The 16,914-nt window shown below is 58.7% G+C and overlaps 2 protein-coding genes across 2 annotated transcripts; both read left to right on the forward strand.

Annotated features, from left to right (window-relative positions):
• The first annotated feature begins 432 nt into the window (after positions 1-432).
• LIPT2 (lipoyl(octanoyl) transferase 2) lies at positions 433-2,293 on the forward strand. Its single transcript, XM_075727789.1, has 2 exons — positions 433-919; positions 2,061-2,293. Exons 1-2 carry the CDS (start codon positions 433-435, stop codon positions 2,291-2,293), a joined length of 720 nt encoding a protein of 239 aa, XP_075583904.1.
• Positions 2,294-5,319: 3,026 nt separating this feature from the next.
• KCNE3 (potassium voltage-gated channel subfamily E regulatory subunit 3) lies at positions 5,320-5,658 on the forward strand. The gene has a single exon (XM_075727084.1). The coding sequence runs from the start codon at positions 5,335-5,337 to the stop codon at positions 5,656-5,658; it is 324 nt and encodes a 107-aa protein (XP_075583199.1). The 5' UTR covers positions 5,320-5,334.
• Positions 5,659-16,914: the final 11,256 nt, after the last annotated feature.

Raw genomic sequence — 16,914 nt, forward strand, 5'->3', positions numbered from 1 at the left:
ATCCCCTGTGCCTGTCCCCTGTCCCTGTCCCCTTTCCCCCTCCTCTGTCCCTGTCCCCTATCCCTGTCCCCCTTCCCCATCCTCTGTGCCTGTCCCCTGTCCCCACCCCGTCCCCGCCCCCTGTCCCTGTCCCCTAACGCCCCCACCCCTGTCCCCCATCCCTGTCCCCTTTCCCCATCCTCTGTGCCCGTCCCCTCTCCCCCCATCCCCGTCCCCTGTCCCTGTCCCGTCACCCCCATCCCTGTCCCCAATCCTCCACCTCCGTCCCCTCTCCCCGACCCCCCCACCCCCATCCCCCGCCGCCCCGGGGCTCCCCCTCCCCCAGCTCCGCCGAGCCCGGCGCCTCCCGCCCCGCCCGCCTCCTCCCGGCGGCCCCGGCGGCCCCGGCCCTGCCCGCTGCCGGTGCGCTCGGGGGGGCCCTTCCCCGCCGCCATGTCGGGGGCCCCGGTGCGGGTGCTGCGCTTGGGGCTGCGGCCTTACGCCGAGGCGCTGCGGGTGCAGGAGCGCTGCCTGGGGGCGGCGAGGGCGGCGAGGGCCGGGCCCGGCTCCCCGGGATCCGGCTGCCCCGGCTCCCCCGGCCCCGGGGAGAGCGTGGTGCTGAGCGAACCGGCGGAGCCCGTCTACGCCTGGGGCCTGCGGGGCGCCCCGGAGGCGGCGGCAGCGGCCCGGCTGCGGGCGCGGGGTGCGGGGCTGGCGGCGGCGCGGCGCGGCGGGCGGATCACCTTCCACGGGCCCGGGCAGCTCCTCGCCTTCCCCGTCCTCGACCTCCGCCGCCGCCGCCTCCCCCTGCGCGGCTACGTGGCGGCGCTGGAGGCGCTGGTGCTGCGGCTCTGCCGCCGCCTCGGCCTGGCCGCCGCCCGCGCCCTCCCGCCGCCCTTCACCGGCGTCTGGGTGGGCGACAGCAAGCTCTGCGCCATCGGTGAGGGCGGCGGGGGGGATGCACCGGGGGGGGGCATGCATGGGGGGGCATGCATGGCGGGGAGTGCAGCAGGAAGTTGCACGGCGCGGGCGTGCAGCGGGGAGGGTGTGCACGGAGGGGGGGGGATGCAGAATGCAGCAGGAACATGCACCGGGGGGAATGCAGCAGGGAGGGCATGCACCGGGGGGAATGCAGTAGGAACATGCACCGGGGGGTGTGCACCGGGGAGGGTATGCACTGGAGGGGGGCGTGCACAGGGGGGGAACGCAGCCGGAACATGCACGGGGTGGGGGGGTCATGCACTGGGGAGGGTATGCACGGGGGGGGAATGCAGCAGGAACATGCATGTGGGGGAATGCAGCAGGGAGGTTATGCACATTGGGGGGAATGCAGCAGGAACATGCACGGGGGGCATGCACCGGGGAGGGTATGCATGGCGGGGAATGCACCAGGGAGGGCATGCACTGGGGAGGGCATGCACCAGGGGCACATGCATGGGGGGGCATGCACCAGGGAGGGCATGCATTGGGGGGGCATGCACCAGGAACATGCATGGGCAAGGCCCGGGCACCAGGGACAGTAGGCACAGGGTTGCATGCACCGGGGGCACATGCAGCGTGGGGGGTCATGCCTTGGCGATGGCGTGCACCGGGGCAGGGTACGCACAGGGGAGCACGCACGGGGCGGGGGGTATGCGCTGGGGGGAGGGGGGAAGGGGGGGGGCAACAGAATTTCAGGCCCCTGCACCTAGGCCCTTGCACCCAGGATCGGGTGCTTGGAGCTTTGCCCCCGCTCCCCCTTGCCAGGCCCTGTGCTGTTCCCCTGCAAGCCAGGCCCGGATAAATATCATAGAATCACGGAATCGTTGAGGTTGGAAAAGAGCTTTAAGATCATCCAGTCCAACCAGTAACCCAACACTACCAAGTCCACCACTAAAACAATTCAGGGCAGAGTCATAATTCCATGTTTCCTGCCTTGGTGGCTGGATTATTTTTGAATGAAAATAAAAACTGGGAATCACTAAGGTTGGAAAGGATCTCTAAGATCATCAGTCCAACCATCAACCCAACACCACCAGGTATCTCACGCCGGGGTGTCCCTGCGGATGGGTGCTGACGGGTGGGTGCTTTGGCCCCCGCAGGGGTGCACTGCGGCAACCACATCACGTCCCACGGGCTGGCGCTGAACTGCTGCACCGACCTCACCTGGTTTGACCACATCGTCCCCTGCGGGTTGGAGGGGAAAGGCGTCACCTCGCTGAGCCGCGAGCTGGGGCGGCACGTCACCGTCGACCACGTACTCCAGCCCTTCCTTGACTCCTTCCAGGAGGTGTTCGACTGCACCTTGGTCTTTTCGGAAGATCCCGGGGACTAGGAGAGCCGCGGCGGCTCGGCTGGGTGTTTTGGCAAATCCTCGGCGCAGCCGACCGACGGCGCGGCAGCCACCTGGGGCTTTATCGCGAGATGAGCTCTCGTGCCTTTGCCCATGGACCGTGCGTGAGCGGTGGCACAGAGGTCTGGGCTGTTGCTTGCACGGCCAAACCTCCATCGGGGCCACTGTCCCCAGCCCCGCGGGACTCCATCCCTCAGCTGAGTCCTCCGGGGGTGCCACGTCCCCATCACTTGCTGGAGAAATGCCCAAACAGGTGCTTTGGTGTGTTTTTTGTGCCTCTTTCCCCCCAAAAATCCAAAATTTGGGTGAACGCTCATGCGCCCTTTGGACAAAAGGAAAAGGGACCGGTTGGTCGAGTGTCCTTCCCTCGCCACCCGCCTAAAAAGAGGCCGATTTTGTATAAAGAGAGTTGCTGGGAACTTCGGCTGCTGCATTTATTTACCCCAAGACTTAATGAATAACGACCTTTTTCTCACCCTGCGCCCAGAGGAATCCTTGCATGGCCAAGAGCCTCACCGTGGTGTTGGGGTGGGCAGAAAAATTGCTGGTAACAGGCTGTAAACGGTGGTTAAAAGGCCACCGGAGCGATGCCGACACGGCGGGGAAGGGGTTGGGGTTCCCGGGGAGAGGAGCCACAACTGTCCCGGACCCCGTGGGACCATGCAGGGTCGGATCGAGCGTCCCGACTGGGTGATGGGTACTTGTTCCCGTTGGAGATGTTGCTGGGGGTCTGCGCAGGCGGCATCAGCTCCTCCGAAATGGCTGCCTCGGCTGCGGCATCCACGTGGGCTCACAGCAGCGGTGCCGGGCGAAGGGATGCGGGCACCTTGGGGTTCCCGATGGCACTGGGGTCAATGCCCATCGATGCAAACCTATAGGTAGACGCATAGAAACGGATTTTAATCGACAGGTTTATTAAGGGGTAAGAAGCCAACTTGAGACTGAGCTCCCCGGAGCTGCCTGCTCCCCGTCGGGGATGCTCGCGGCTTTCCCGGTGCGTGGGCAGGAGGGGCAGTGCCCGGTCTGGACTCTCCGAAACCTTCCCCGGTTGGTGTGTGGCATGGCCATGGTCACTTCTGAATCACCCCCGTTGCTGGCAGACCCGAACCTTGTGCCGGAGGTGCTGATCACGGGCAGCCGGGAGTAGCCCCGCAGCCGGACGGATGCTTTGGGGTCAGGAGAAATGGAAAATGGCAAATAAAGTCCCTGCACCCTGCTCAGAGCAGGATCTGGCCCTCCTGTGCAGCTCCTCACTGCTGCTCCAGGCCTTCTTTCTGCCCCACGAGCTTTGGGGTTTCTCTGCTGCTGTGCAGCGCTGGCGGCTTCCCCATGAGCCACCCATGGGTGCCTGCCTGCAGACCCCCACCCCGCAGGGGTTTCGGGTGGGCGAGGGGTGCAGCTGGGAGCGATGGGGCTGGCGAGTGGGGATGACGGTGGCCCGGGCAGGCTCGGTGCCCGGTGCGAGGGTTTGGGGACAGCGGGGACAGACGGAGGAGGGACAGGAAAGCGTGACCGGCAGCGTGTGCCGGGAGGGAAACGCAGGGTCTGGCTCTCCCGGCCCCTGTAAGGCCTCCCGTATCCGGCCGGGGCGAGGGGGCCGCGGCGGGACACGCGGGGTTGGGGACAGGCTGGTGGCCCGTCTCGGAGCTGGGTGGCTTTGGCAGGTGGCTCTGCCCGGGAAGGGGAGGAGGCTGCGCAGCACTCCCAGCCTGGCCGGCATCCCTTGCTGCCGCCCCGCGATGCTCCAGTCCCAGCTCAGCCTGGCAGCAGGGAGGGCACCCCGGTGAGTGCGATCCCCCCCTTCCCACCCCTCCGGCCTCCCCTTCCCTTCCCTGGCCCCACACCCCTCCCCAAAGTGGGGTCCCCCCCATGCCGCACCCCATCTGTGGGTCCCCTCCTGGGATAAACCCGGATTTTGCCCTAAATCTCCCAAATTCAGCCTCTTCCGGCTCCAAACTTGTTTCTAGGTCAGGAAGATAGCCAGGTCCAAGCCCATCTCCGTGGGCTTGTGGCTGCTCAGCCCCTTCCTCCTCCTCCTCACTGCTGGGGTCTCATCCTGGGTTTGGGGTCACCCTTTTTTGGGGGGGCAGGGGGTGTCAGCTGCCTGTGCATGGGGCAGAGCTGTGGGTGCTGCAGGCTCGGGAGCAGGGGGGGGACAGGGTGGATAATCCAGGGGATGACCGATTTTTGGGGCCGGTGTGTCCTGAAGGATGGCACACGTAGGGGACCGTGTCCCCATGTCCCTTCCCGCCCGCGCTTGCTCCGAGGCCCCCGGTGAGGGCACGTGGGGGTCCAGGGTGGGATGGCAGAGGGGCACCGTGTCCCCAGGGAAGGGTCACAGGGGGTCTGGGACCCATGGGGAGGGCAATCCCGGGGGGGTTAGGACAGCGACCCCTCGGGATGGGTCCACGGGGGCGTGTGGGGAGCTGGGCCCCCCTGCCAGGGTGGTCGCGGCTCCTGGCCCCGGGCTAGGACCAACGGGGGTCCCTGCGCACCCTGGGGGACCTGGTCTGGAGCGAGCGGGGTCGATGCATGGCAGGATCAGTCCCGGAGCTGTTATTTAGGATGGGGGACCCCAGACAGCCCCCACCCCCACCCCGGGGTCCCTTGGGTGCCAGCTCTGCACCCTCTAAGGGTGCAGGACACAAGCCCACCATCCCCCCCACTTCCCTGGAGGAAGCATGCTCCAAACTCAACCATCCCGGTCCCCCAGCACAGCTGTGTCCCCGCATTGTCCCCAGCCCCGGGGAGGAGAGGGGGGCAGGCAGCTGCTCCAAAGCTCCGGGGGCTTTATTCCATCCATGTAAGGAATGAAATTTGGGGAGGGGGCTGCCATGAATGCACTGGGCTTGGATGCCCCCGCTCCTACCCTTGCTGTGTGGTAGAGGAGATGCTTCGAGGACCATTTTGGGGTCATCGTTGCGTCCGGTAGGACATCCCCAGCATCATCCCGCGGGCACCGCTGCCACAGGGACAGCCCCGGCGAAAGCCTCCCTGTCCTTCCCCACAGGCTGGGCGAGGACATGGAGGAGGACAACTGGATGGAGACCTGGCACCGAAGCCTCCAGGCAGTGCTTAACGCCCTGAACCAGACGCTGCACGGGGTTGTCCTCTGCCCCACCGACCGCTCTGCCAACACCGCCGCAGCCGTGTGCAACGCCAGCGCCAGCGCCCGCACCGGCCGTCCCGACCGCAATGACAACGCTTACATGTACATCCTCTTCGTCATGACGCTCTTCGCCGCTACGGTGGGGAGCCTCATCCTAGGCTACACCCGCTCCCGCAAAGTGGACAAGCGCAGTGACCCGTACCACGTCTACATCAAGAACAGGGTCTCCATGATCTGAGCCCAGTCCCCGACACCTTGTCCCCCAGGAGCCGGTGGGGATTTGGGGCCACGTCGCTGCCGCGCATCCCGTTTGCCTTGCGGGATGGGGTAGCGCTGCCGGCCAGCCCGGCCGCAAAGCCGCTGGGAAAGCCGCCCCGGTGCCACCCCAGAGGTGCTCAGCCATGGTGTCAGCAGCGCGGGGACGTCCTGGCAGGGCTGCGGCTCCTGTCTGGCAGGAGCTGGCAGGGTGCGACCCGCGGGCAGGTCCCGGTCCCGCAGACCCACCTTGGCTGAGCCCTGTGGGGGCGAGGCTGGCAGATGCCTTCAAGGAGGAAAATTCACCGTTTCCCTGCTCAGATCGGCGAGCGTTGACCTCCATGGGCTCCCAGCAGCTTGGTGACACAGGCTAGCGGGCTTTTCTGGTGCTAAAATCCTGTAATTTTTGAGCCGGGCTGGGCCCTGCTTTTCCAGCAGGGAATTAAAGGAGGTGGCGGTTTCCAGTGGAGTTGCGTTTGCTTCTTCTCCGAGCAAAGTCGGCATCGGGGGCGATTCGTGAGGCATCCCTCCATGCCGGTGCCGTGCCCTGGCTGCCGGAGCCCGGGGGATGCTGTAAGGGCTAAACCTGCTCCCTGTGTGCTGCCGAGGGGGCATCGCAGCCCCCGTCCCAGGAAACGAGATGCTTTCTCCCTGCCGCTGTCCGGGGAGCATCGCTCAAGCCGCGGGCACACGCTGTGAGCATGGCCCGAGCCTGGCCGGAGGCATCCGGCTCTACGCGTCCCCAAAAGTCTCTCTGGGCTCCGGATGGTGATGCCGAAGTTTTTCCTGTTTCCTTCCTGCTGTCGGCTGTAGCTTTGGCCTTTTGTACTGCAGGTCCCGAAGGTGTTTTCTATGGGGCGAGGGCGCAGCGGTGGACGGGAAGGGGATGTTCTCGGGTCCTGCTGGGCTCCTTGGCTTTGGCTCCGTTATTAAGCTGGCCGGGTTTGGGACTGGCCCGTGGAGTGGCCGGTGTCCAGGACAGTAAATGTCCCCATCCTTCAAAACACGCTGCGGGGCAGTGCCGGTGACCCAGTCCCTCGCACGTCTTAACCTGTTAATAATGGCATAATTAATATCTTTAATTGCAGCTAGATTAGCTGACCCACAGGGGCCTTTCCGCCTGCATTCAAAGGTTAAACACAGCTGCAATGCCTGAGCCCACAGTGACGCCAAACCCTAATCCAAAAAATAATACTGGATGCGAGTGCGTTTGGGGTAGGGCTCGAAACCTTGGCACCGGAGCCACCGGGATGGCAGCAGCTCAGCAAGCAATTCCTGATTTCCCATGCCCTCGGCTCGGGGACAAAACTCAAGGCAGGGGGTTTTGGGGAGCCCTCGGGGGCTGCCGGCTTTGGGGCTGAGCCCGTTGTGAGTTCTGAGCCGGGTACGCGTTACCGGTGGGGCTTTCTCGGGGCGCAGGGGCAAAAGCCACCAATGTCCCCCTGGCACGTGGCCCAAGTGGGATGTAGCTCAAGAGGCTTCGCCGTGTTTGTCTTGCAGTCGAAGCGCTGGGAAAGGAAAATAAACCTTTTACCTGCAAATAAATCGGGGGAATGGGGCCAGGCGGGGGCAGCTGAGACGGTAACCATCCGCTGGGTTGGTTTGGGTAAGCACGCACTGCGCTCGGGTTTTCTCCACCTCTGCGGTGTTTGTCCTCTAATACTGGCTGCTCCGGCGGGATGAGCCATGGAGCAGCTGCTCGCGCCAGGGCCAGGATGTGGATCCCTGTGAGGGGACGGGTGCTGAACGGTGAGCGTGGCACCCCAAAACCTGCCCGGTGATGTGGTCTTCTTGCCTCTCCTGATGGCCACTGGCTGGCGTGGATCGAGTGACCCCAGAGTCTCCTTCTGCTGCTATGACCGGGGTGGGGGACAAATCTGTTACAGGGTGGCATGTCACAAAAAAAAAATATAAAATGCTGCTTTTCCCCTAATCCAGAGGACCTTAAGGCGGAAAAACCCTCCTGCAAGACGTAGCTCCTGTGGTGCTCGTTATTCCCCCGATTTCCCATCCGTCGGCAGCTCCTCCCGTCCGTCCCAGCGGTTAAATTCGGAGCAGAGCCTGCAGCAGGGCTGGGGGTGCCCTGGGTGCCCTGGGCCGGACGCCACCAGGCTGGGTGACGAGGTGCCAGTGCCACCTTGTGGCAGCTGCCTCAGGGTCCCCGCGCCACGGGCACCCGCTCCTTCCCCCGGGCACCCTGGGGCGAGAGCAGCCGGGCTTGTCCCTGTGGGACCCACAGCTGCGGGCTGGGTGGGTGGCCCCATGGGACCCATGGATCCAGGCTGGATGGGTGTACCCATGGGACCCATGGATCCAGGCTGACTAATGTCCCCTTGGGACCCATGGATGCAGGCTGGCTGGTGTCCCCTTGGGACCCATGGATCCAGGCTGGATGGGTGTCCCCATGGGACCCATGGATCCAGGCTGGATGGGTGTACCCATGGGACCCATGGATCCAGGCTGGCTGGTGTCCCCTTGGGACCCACGGCTCTGGGCTGGTTGGGTATCCCCATGGGACCCATGGATCCAGGCTAGCTGGTGTCCCCATGGGACCCACAGATCCAGGCTGGTTGGGTGTCCCCATCGGACCCACGGCTCCGAGCTGGCCGGTGTCCCCATGGGACCCATGGATCTGGGCTGACTAGTGTCCCCTTGGGACCCACGGCTCCAGGCTGGCTGGTGTCCCCATGGGACCCACATCTCTGGGCTGGTTGGGTGTCCCCATGGGACCCATAGATCCAGGCTGGTTGGGTGTCCCCTTGGGACCCATGGATCCAGGCTGACTGGTGTCCCCATGGGACCCATGGCTCTGGGCTGGCTGGTGTCCCTGTGGGACCCATGGATCCAGGCTGGTTGGGTGTCCCCTTGGGACCCACAGCTCTGGGCTGGCTGGTGTTCCCTTGGGACCCATGTCTGCGGGCTGACTGGGTGTCCCCATGGGACCCATGGATCCAGGCTGACTGATGTCCCCTTGGGACCTACAGCTCTGGGCTGGCTGTTGTCCCAATGGGACCCATGGATCCAGGCTGGCTGGTGTCCCCATGGGACCCACAGCTCGGGGCTGGTTGGTGTCCCCATGGGACCCACGGCTGCGGGCTGGTTGGGTGTCCCCATGGGACCCATGGCTGCAGGCTGGCTGGTGTCCCCTTGGGACCCATGGCTCCGGGCTGGATGGGTGTCCCCATGGGACCCACGGCTCCGGGCTGGCTGGTGTCCCCTTGGGACCCACAGCTCTAGGCTGGCTGGTGTCCCCACAGGACCCACAGCTCTGGGCTGACTGGTGTCCCTGTGGGACCCATGGATCCAGACTGGCTGGTGTCCCCTCGCGACCCAAGGCTGTGGGCTGGTTGGGTGTTCCCTTGGGACCCATGGATTCAGGCTGACTAGTGTCCCCTTGGGACCCACAGCTCTGGGCTGGCTGGTGTCCCTGTGGGACCCATGGATTCAGGCTGACTAGTGTCCCCTTGGGACCCATGGCTCTGGGCTGGCTGGGTGTCCCCATGGGACCCACAGCTCCAGGTTGGCTTGATGAGCTCATCCTCAGCAAAGGGTTGCGTGGGGCTGCTGAGGATGCTCAGAGGGGTATGGAAACATGGGGTTATGGGGGGGAGAACAGATTTGGGAGCCTCGCGAAATGGGTTTGCTTCAGCTGACGGAGGAGGGATTTTGGGACTAATTAGGTGCTCATCCCAGAGCTCAAGAGATTCCTTGTCAAAGCCGATGGGGCTCTGGCCTCGCTCCCTGTGCTGCAGCCCCAAGAGCAGACGATTTCTGGGTAACGCTCATGCAGTTTGTCTTAACAGCAAGGAGACACACTCAGGCACACAGAGAGGAGAGCTGGGGAAGCTCTGGCCTTGGCTGAATCACTAAGTCTGTGCAAATTGTAGCTGACTACATTCGGGTTTTAAGCAATGCAGCTAGGAAGAAAAAATAGGGCTCATGGGAGGCCAGTTTATTTAAGATTTTTTTCCTTGGCACGCAGCAGTGAATCACGGGTGAGACGATGTCTGTAGCAGTTTGCCTGGTACTTGGAAAAGGATATTGGAATGTATGGATATTGTGTGTATGGGAAGTTCAGGCTGACCTCAGCTTAGCAAAGCAACAGTAAGATTGCCAGAGCAATTGGGCATCGCGGAGGCCTGTTTGTGGGAGTGCTTTGATGCTGGGCATTTCAATAAGAAACGCTCAAGGTGAAACGGTAGCAGCACAGGGACTGATAGCGATGGTATCGCTGAGCAATGCCAGCAGGTATCAGCGAATGTTTAGCTAACAGCATGAGGTGCCTCTGGCAGTTTGCGGTGTACCGGTTTTGGCCGGTGAATATGCGGCAGAGTGGCACAGAGGTATGGGAAGGTGTGTTCAAGGGGAGCTGCTTCTCCGAGAGAGCGGTCAGCGCTTGGTGGGAATGCTGCGCTGCTGACGGGGCCGGCATGCGGGAGAAGAGCAGGCTGCTGGCCTGGGAAGCGCGGGCGGCTCTCCCGTCAGGCGTGCCGAGTGAGGCTCACACGCACGAATGCTTATTCGCAGCCTGTGGTAGACAGGGGTCATGATGGGGAAAGTTAATCTTGGGAAACATTAAAAAAAAAAAAAAAGGGAGGGAAAGGGAAAATGCTCCTAGTTCACAGCAGGGCAGAGAAGTGCTGGACGAGCATCCCCTGCACTGCAGCAGACAGATGCTGGATGAGCATTCCTGCACTGCAGCGGACGGACACTGGACAAGCATCTTCCACGTTGCAGCGGAGGGTTCCCCCGTGCTTTCCTGGGGTGACTTCTCCCCTCTCGCCCTCTCCCTGTCAGCCGTTCTTGCTGGTTATGCTCATTGTGCTCAGCTGGAGCATGCTGTGATGTGGGGCAGACGCTGCAGCACTATTTGGCTGATAGGTTTGGTGCGTAGATACCACTGTGTGATGTTTATTTGCTAATTAAACGACTGTTAGCTACTAAGGAGTCCTAACGAGCTCTATCTGTCCCGTGCATAGAGCTACAACTAAATGCTACAAAGCGAGGGGTGGAAAAGCTGGGGAGGGGACTCAGGGCAGTTCATGCATCAGTGGCAATCGCTACCCACAAGAAATCGGACGTGAAGCTGTAACGGTGCCCTGGCTGTGCAGGTGCAAGCCCATGGGGCTCAGTGCTGCGTGTGTTGGACAAAAGCCGTGCGGCACAGCTCACGGCGTCCTACGGAAACATGAGCAGTTTCAAGCAGTGACATTGCTTATTCATTATTGCCCATCTTCCTCTGGAGGGAGAGCAGAGGTGATGTCCCCCTGTGAGGTAACTCAACCAGCCCTGCTTGGAGATGGGGTTGGCCATTGCCAGTGCTGCCTTAAAAGGATTTTCTGGGACGTGACAAGGTTATTATTATGGGAACGGGACTGCTTCCGGAAAGAGAAGCTCTTCCTTCACGTCAGAAACCCTCAGTGTCTGAAACACGTCCATTTCTTCTAAATATATCGGTTCCTCTCACCAAAGACGCAGTCTGTTCCTACGTGCCTTGCTGACAGCCCTGTGGCATCATGGCTGGAGCGATGCCCTTGTTCAGAGCGATGAGAGAAACAAAAGTGACTTAAAACAAAGAATCTGACCGGTTTGGAAGCTCTGCAGGAATTGCGGCGCTGGGACGGTTGCAGAAGTTTTCTATCATCCTGCTGCATTGGATGTCCGTCCGTCCAAGTTGTCTCTCTCACACCGGGCTGGGATCTGATGTTTTAGATAAAGATGTGGGAAACCAAATTAATTATGTGCAGGCATGAAAAATATCTATTCTGCCCCTCTCCATTTTCTGCCTGTCCGAGCTCCAGCCCCTCTGCGAGGTCAAGTTTGCATGCTGCTGGCCATGTGGGATGCATTGTGTACAAAAAACATGCAGACGTGGCACTTTGGGACATGGCTTAGTGGGCATGGGGGTGCTGGGTTGATGGACTGGCGATCTTCGAGGTCCTTTCCAACCTTAGTGATTCCTAGTTTTTACTTTCATTAAAAAATAATCCAGCCCCCAAGGCAGGAAACATGAAATTGCTACTCTGCCCTTAATTGGTTCAGTGGTGGCCTTGGCAGTGCTGGGTTACTGGTTGGACTGGATGATCTTAAAGGTCTTTTCCAACCTAAACGATTTGATGATTCGATGATTCTATCTCTGCGGCAGCAGAGGAGCACCAGATCCTGACGGCTCTTCTCCAGGGGATGCTCAGAACAAAACCCACCTCTGACACGTCCCTCTTCCCTAAAGCAGCTCTGATGTTTGCATCTGCAACACTTTTCACTCACAGCCCCTTTGCCGAGCGGCGCTGGGCGCAGCTCCCGCTCCCGCCTAACCCAGATAAGTCATTTTGCAAACTTTTTTTTTAAAGCACGCGATGGAAAAATGCAGCGTTCAGGAGACTTTGGCTTTCTGAGCCACTGGGCAGAGCACCATCTCCCTTCCCTGGTGTCTGGTACCGCGGTGGCCTGCACATGCGATGGCACGGCTGCCTGCGTGCGCTCCCAAATTGGCACCAAGAGCTGCCAAATTAATTAGTGGAGAAGGCTTCAGCAGGCAGAGTCAGGATCCAGGGCTACATTGGACCCTCCCTACGTGACATCTCGCACTCACAGGTAAGACCGGCCCCCTTTGCACTGCGGCTGTTTCAGCAACGCAGGTCGGTCTGGCTTCCCTTTTTCTGCTCCTGTTTTTTCCTTTTCCTCCCCTGTTCTCAACCAGGTGAGGGGAAAGGGAGACCTGGGGTCAGTGCAGCTGAGGGATGATATGCACATGCTCGTGATAACTATAGCGATGTTATCAGAAGGCTGGTCATAAAAGTAACCTGCGACTGTGCAATCGTGGGGCATTTCAGTTCAGCTTGACTACCCTACAGGTACCTACAAAACCTGCACCATATGGTAAGAAAAAGCAGTATTTCTTAGTAAAGATCAAGGCATCATTTATTTTTACTGACAGTCAGGAAACCTCAGACACCCAGGATCTCACGTACTCCCCTTGCAGAAAGTTTTCAGTACAATTTTTCTCAGTTCCACACAACTTACCCCGTACTTTGGGACTGAGGGGATAAATTATGGTGAAAAGCCTGATCCATACTCCTTTCTCGTTCTGTCACCAGAGGCAATCGGCCCATCACATCTCTTTTCTGCAGACAGATGCGGCTGGTGGACAACTGCTCAGCAGAGCACACGCGTCAGCTATTAATACCTAGAGGGGAGGATTAAAAATAACCAGGTCTGTGGTTGGTTTCTGGTTTGTAAAGGACAGGCGTTGATATACGAGGGGACTGGTGACCAAAGCCAGGCCCAAGGGAGCGGGAGGTGCCAAAATTCCCCCCAGCCCATGCTCCGGGTGAAGGGAGGACGGGGAGAGCTGGATCAGTGCCTCCTCCAGCGGGGTGCTGGGGACGGGGATGCTCACCGTGGCTTTCCTGCACCTACACCTGGCACACTAATCCACTGCGTTCCTCAGCCTCGGTAATTATCGTCGCCCCTACATGATTAAGCCCTAGATTAAGTGCTTAGTCACTGGAGCCTATAAAATGGTTTTTATCAGCTAGGACAAAAGATCAGGGTGGGGAGAGGTGATGAGCCTGAGTTCCTCTGTGCTTGCTGGCTCGGGGCTGCTGCCTCAGACACGTGCCTGTGGGGAGAATTGGACTTGTGGTGTGTTTTTGGCTCTAAGCTGTCCGTTATGAAAGATCTCACCGGCTGCGTTTGCTGGCTGCGGCGGGGCCCGCAAACTGGAGAGCCGAGACTGCGGCAATGGCAAGGAGAGCTGCTCCCTCTCCTCCCTTTGGGCTGAGAGCGGAGGTTTTTCCAGCAGCTCTGAGCTGCACATTACATACTGCATTTAAAGTGTAGGTATTTAGGGTGTTCCACTCCTGAGGAAGCCGAGAAGCATGTTGTCAGTGCCGGTGGGTGAAGGATCAGGCCTTCCCAGGGCTGACACTCTGAAGCACCAAACCAGGGGCAGCTGCAGAATTGGAAAGCCGTTTCCTAATCTCAGCGGTCCCTGCTGCATCCTTCCCACCTGCCAGCCCACTCCCTTTCTTCGTGCTCTGCCTGCAGAGCGCCTGCGCTTCTTCAGGACAAAGCACTTTGGCTGCTTTTGACCCCAGATGGGATTAAAAACGGTGTTCAGGCCCAAAAAGGCACCCGCCCCTCCCCGTGCAGCATGCTATCAACCGGCAGGGATGTCATTACTGCCTGTGTTTAGAGTTGCGCTGCCTCTCTGGCAATACGCTACTCCGAGAGAGGGAAATGAAAGGATGGGAGCTGCCGTGTTGTTAGCAGGTAACCCAAGAGGCCCAGGAGAACAAGGGTGTTCAGGATACATAAATAATAAAACAAAAGATGTGCCACAGAGCGAGGGCATGCATGGTGCCTGCCGAGAGGCTCGGCAGCGAGCTGGAAGGATGTGCTGGGTTCGTCCCGCATGACTCCGGCTCACTGCAGAAACGGGGGAAGAAAACCAACCCGGAATATCATGGGAGCCCTGGGCTGTTTGCAGGCGATCTGGAATAAACTGTGTGTGGTAAAATTGCCATGGAAACGGTACCAGTTGGGTTCAGCCCCGAGGCTCTCCGGTGCAGGGCTGGGCAGAGCTATGCGATCCACAGAGCTAATCCGGTTTGTTGCGGGCGATGATTTGGTCTGCGGTACCAGATCGCTGAGGATGCTAACGTAAGCGTACAGACGGTTTTTATTTCTGCTATTGGGTGACATCGCTGTGTGCTTAGCCATTCTTCTGTGGGGAAAAAAAAAAAAACCCCACATTAAACACATTGGTAAGAACAAAATATGTGCATCATTGCTTAGGGGTACAATACTGAGATGCTGCAAACCCAGCCCTGCCAGGAGGACGGATACGTTTAACCACGTAAAGGAGAACAGATACGCTCTTTACCCCGGCATTGTGTAACTGCAACCCCCAAACAAGAGCTATGTGTTATTAACTAGTCTCTATTAACTCGATTTTGTTTATATTAGAAGAAAACTCTCATTTGGGGGGCACAGGCAGTTATCTGCCATTTCATGGTTGCAATTACACTACATGTGGGAACTCTGGGTTTCGTTAACAGCGGCAGAGAGAGCAGAGCCTTTCCCTGAAAGCAGGAGCAAGGCAAGCATGCAGCCATACATATGCATATGTGGATGCACACGCTCGTTTTGGCTAGGAAGAAGTCATTCCCCCCAGCTGAGCCCCACCACGGTCCCTGCTGGCTCTGGCAGCTCCCAGCACACGAGCTGGCGGCTGCCAGCAGCCTGTCAGCACTTCTCCTCCCAGCCTGGCTCGTATTCATCGCTGGCAATGTGGCCTCTCCTGTGGTTTTTAGCCCCCAGACTGTTTGCTGCTGCTCAGTTTGGTCTGAGCACGCTGTGCCTCAATTAGGCGAAATGATACGCGAGGGTGAAAACTTAGAAACGTTGGCTTTCCTTCACTTGCAGCTTAATTTCCTATTTTCTGGCTTTCTTCCACAGCCATAAGGACTGGAAGTTTTGTCTTTAGTAGCAGATGAAAATAGAGATTTCTGCTGGCAACATCCATGGCCAGTGAGTGCGGGGAGGCTCTGCGATCACCCCAAAGTGCTTGGGGGAGCCGTGATGCGCCGGGCCTCAGCGCAGCACAGTCCAGAGTTGTGCCAGCTTCTTCGCTATTGCTCTCCGTGACAGCACAAAAGCAGATGGGAGTCAGTTTAACTTTCCTGTAGCAACATAATCAGCTTTAAAAATTCTTCTGGTGGCTGATTAATCCTGAAATACATTGGACTTAGTTGTCATCTCCCGTGAGGCCAGGGTTTTCTCCAGGCAAGCACAGCAAATCTCCATATGTGTGATCTAAGCCTTATCACCTATAATCTTTTTATATGATTGCCCTGCTCTGGAGTTGCTTGGGCTGCCTGGCATCCGCTATATGCACTGCGGTGCCTTGGAGCTAGCTAACCAAAGTCCTCTCAGAGGGAAATATTTGGAAACCAAATCGTCACTCCCTGACTTCGGATGCATTTGCGAGATCCTGAGAAGTTTCAAACCCTCCACGCTGTGGTTATTCCCAGTAAAGAAATAACAGGCAGAGACTTTTACCTTCTATGAGGCTGTTTCAGCTGTTCTTCAGGGAAATAACCATGGAGGAGCACTGATATCTGAGAGAATGGTAATTCTCCTATATCACAGAATCATAGAATCGTTTAGGTTGGAAAAGACCTTTATAGATAGCTGAAGGAAAAAATCCCACTTTTAATTGTGGCTACATAGCTGAGCACTGATAACGCAGGGTGTGGGCACGGCTGCCATTGTCCTGGGTGAAACCACTTCATGAACTTCAAGGTTTTGTGTGCAGAAAGAGCCTGCCTGCTCTGATGGCAAAAAAAAAATATCACCATTCAGAATAATATAAAGCTTTCATTAAGCACATTGGAAAAAAAAAAAGGAGGAGGCAAGAACTGAAGCATTTGAAGTATGATGTTTCATTTTAACATCTCTTACTGCCTTTCCGAATAGCTGCAGTTTTTACAACTGTTTGGCAGGCTTTGGAGAGGTATTTAACATGGCCATCGTCCTTTTTTGGGTGGAAAACAAAGGTTTTATGGGTTGAAGCTCCCGTTACGCTGGGCTCTGGCCTTCTTTCCTTGAAGATAAAACACAAAGGAGGAGAAAAGAGCAGCAAGTGTATGAAAAGCAGGTGCTACGCCTCATGCTGACTCTCAGGTGCAAATTCACTGCAGGAGCCACTCTTGTCAGCTATTCTGAGATCTGGAGAAATTTGCCAGCATCTGGCTGTTTGGGACATGGTTTTAGTCAGTCTGCTGGGCTCAGAATGGCATCGGCGCTGCTACAGATGCCACCTCTTTACACAGAGATGTGGGAGAAAGAGAAAAAATAAGAATGGGAGAGGAAACAACATGGGAGCTGGGTGGCATCGGGTACAGAAGCCCATGGGGTGAAGGCAGAGCTGGTGGAAACTGTGGAGCTGCGCAGTCCTGCTCGTGGGTTGGGCTGGCAGGGTCACCTCTGGCTTGCGGTCCTGCAAGGCCCATGACATGGCAGCTCTGGTCGTAGGGCCCTTTCCTACTGCCTCACAGGCCCACTCCTTCTCCGAGCATCAGTACCAAAGGATGGATCCCCCAAATCCATCCGGAGACGGAGTATCCCACTCACTTACTGTTTGATTCATCTATTATGTCCGATTTCCTCACTCAAACTTTACCACCGTCCACACTCTTCTTCTCCTATACCAGAAACAACCTTAGGAGAGTCC

This window comes from Pelecanus crispus, chromosome 1 (genome assembly GCF_030463565.1).
Source record: "Pelecanus crispus isolate bPelCri1 chromosome 1, bPelCri1.pri, whole genome shotgun sequence".
Lineage (NCBI taxonomy): Eukaryota > Metazoa > Chordata > Aves > Pelecaniformes > Pelecanidae > Pelecanus > Pelecanus crispus.

What these genes read in the sequence shown, in the direction of transcription:
- KCNE3 (XM_075727084.1), top strand. Translation starts at nt 5,335, where the DNA reads ATGGAGGAGGACAACTGGATGGAGACCTGGCACCGAAGCCTCCAGGCA.
- LIPT2 (XM_075727789.1), top strand. Translation starts at nt 433, where the DNA reads ATGTCGGGGGCCCCGGTGCGGGTGCTGCGCTTGGGGCTGCGGCCTTAC. An exon ending in CAGCAAGCTCTGCGCCATCG is followed by an intron (nt 920 to 2,060) that starts GTGAGGGCGGCG and finishes TGGCCCCCGCAG; the next exon opens with GGGTGCACTGCGGCAACCAC.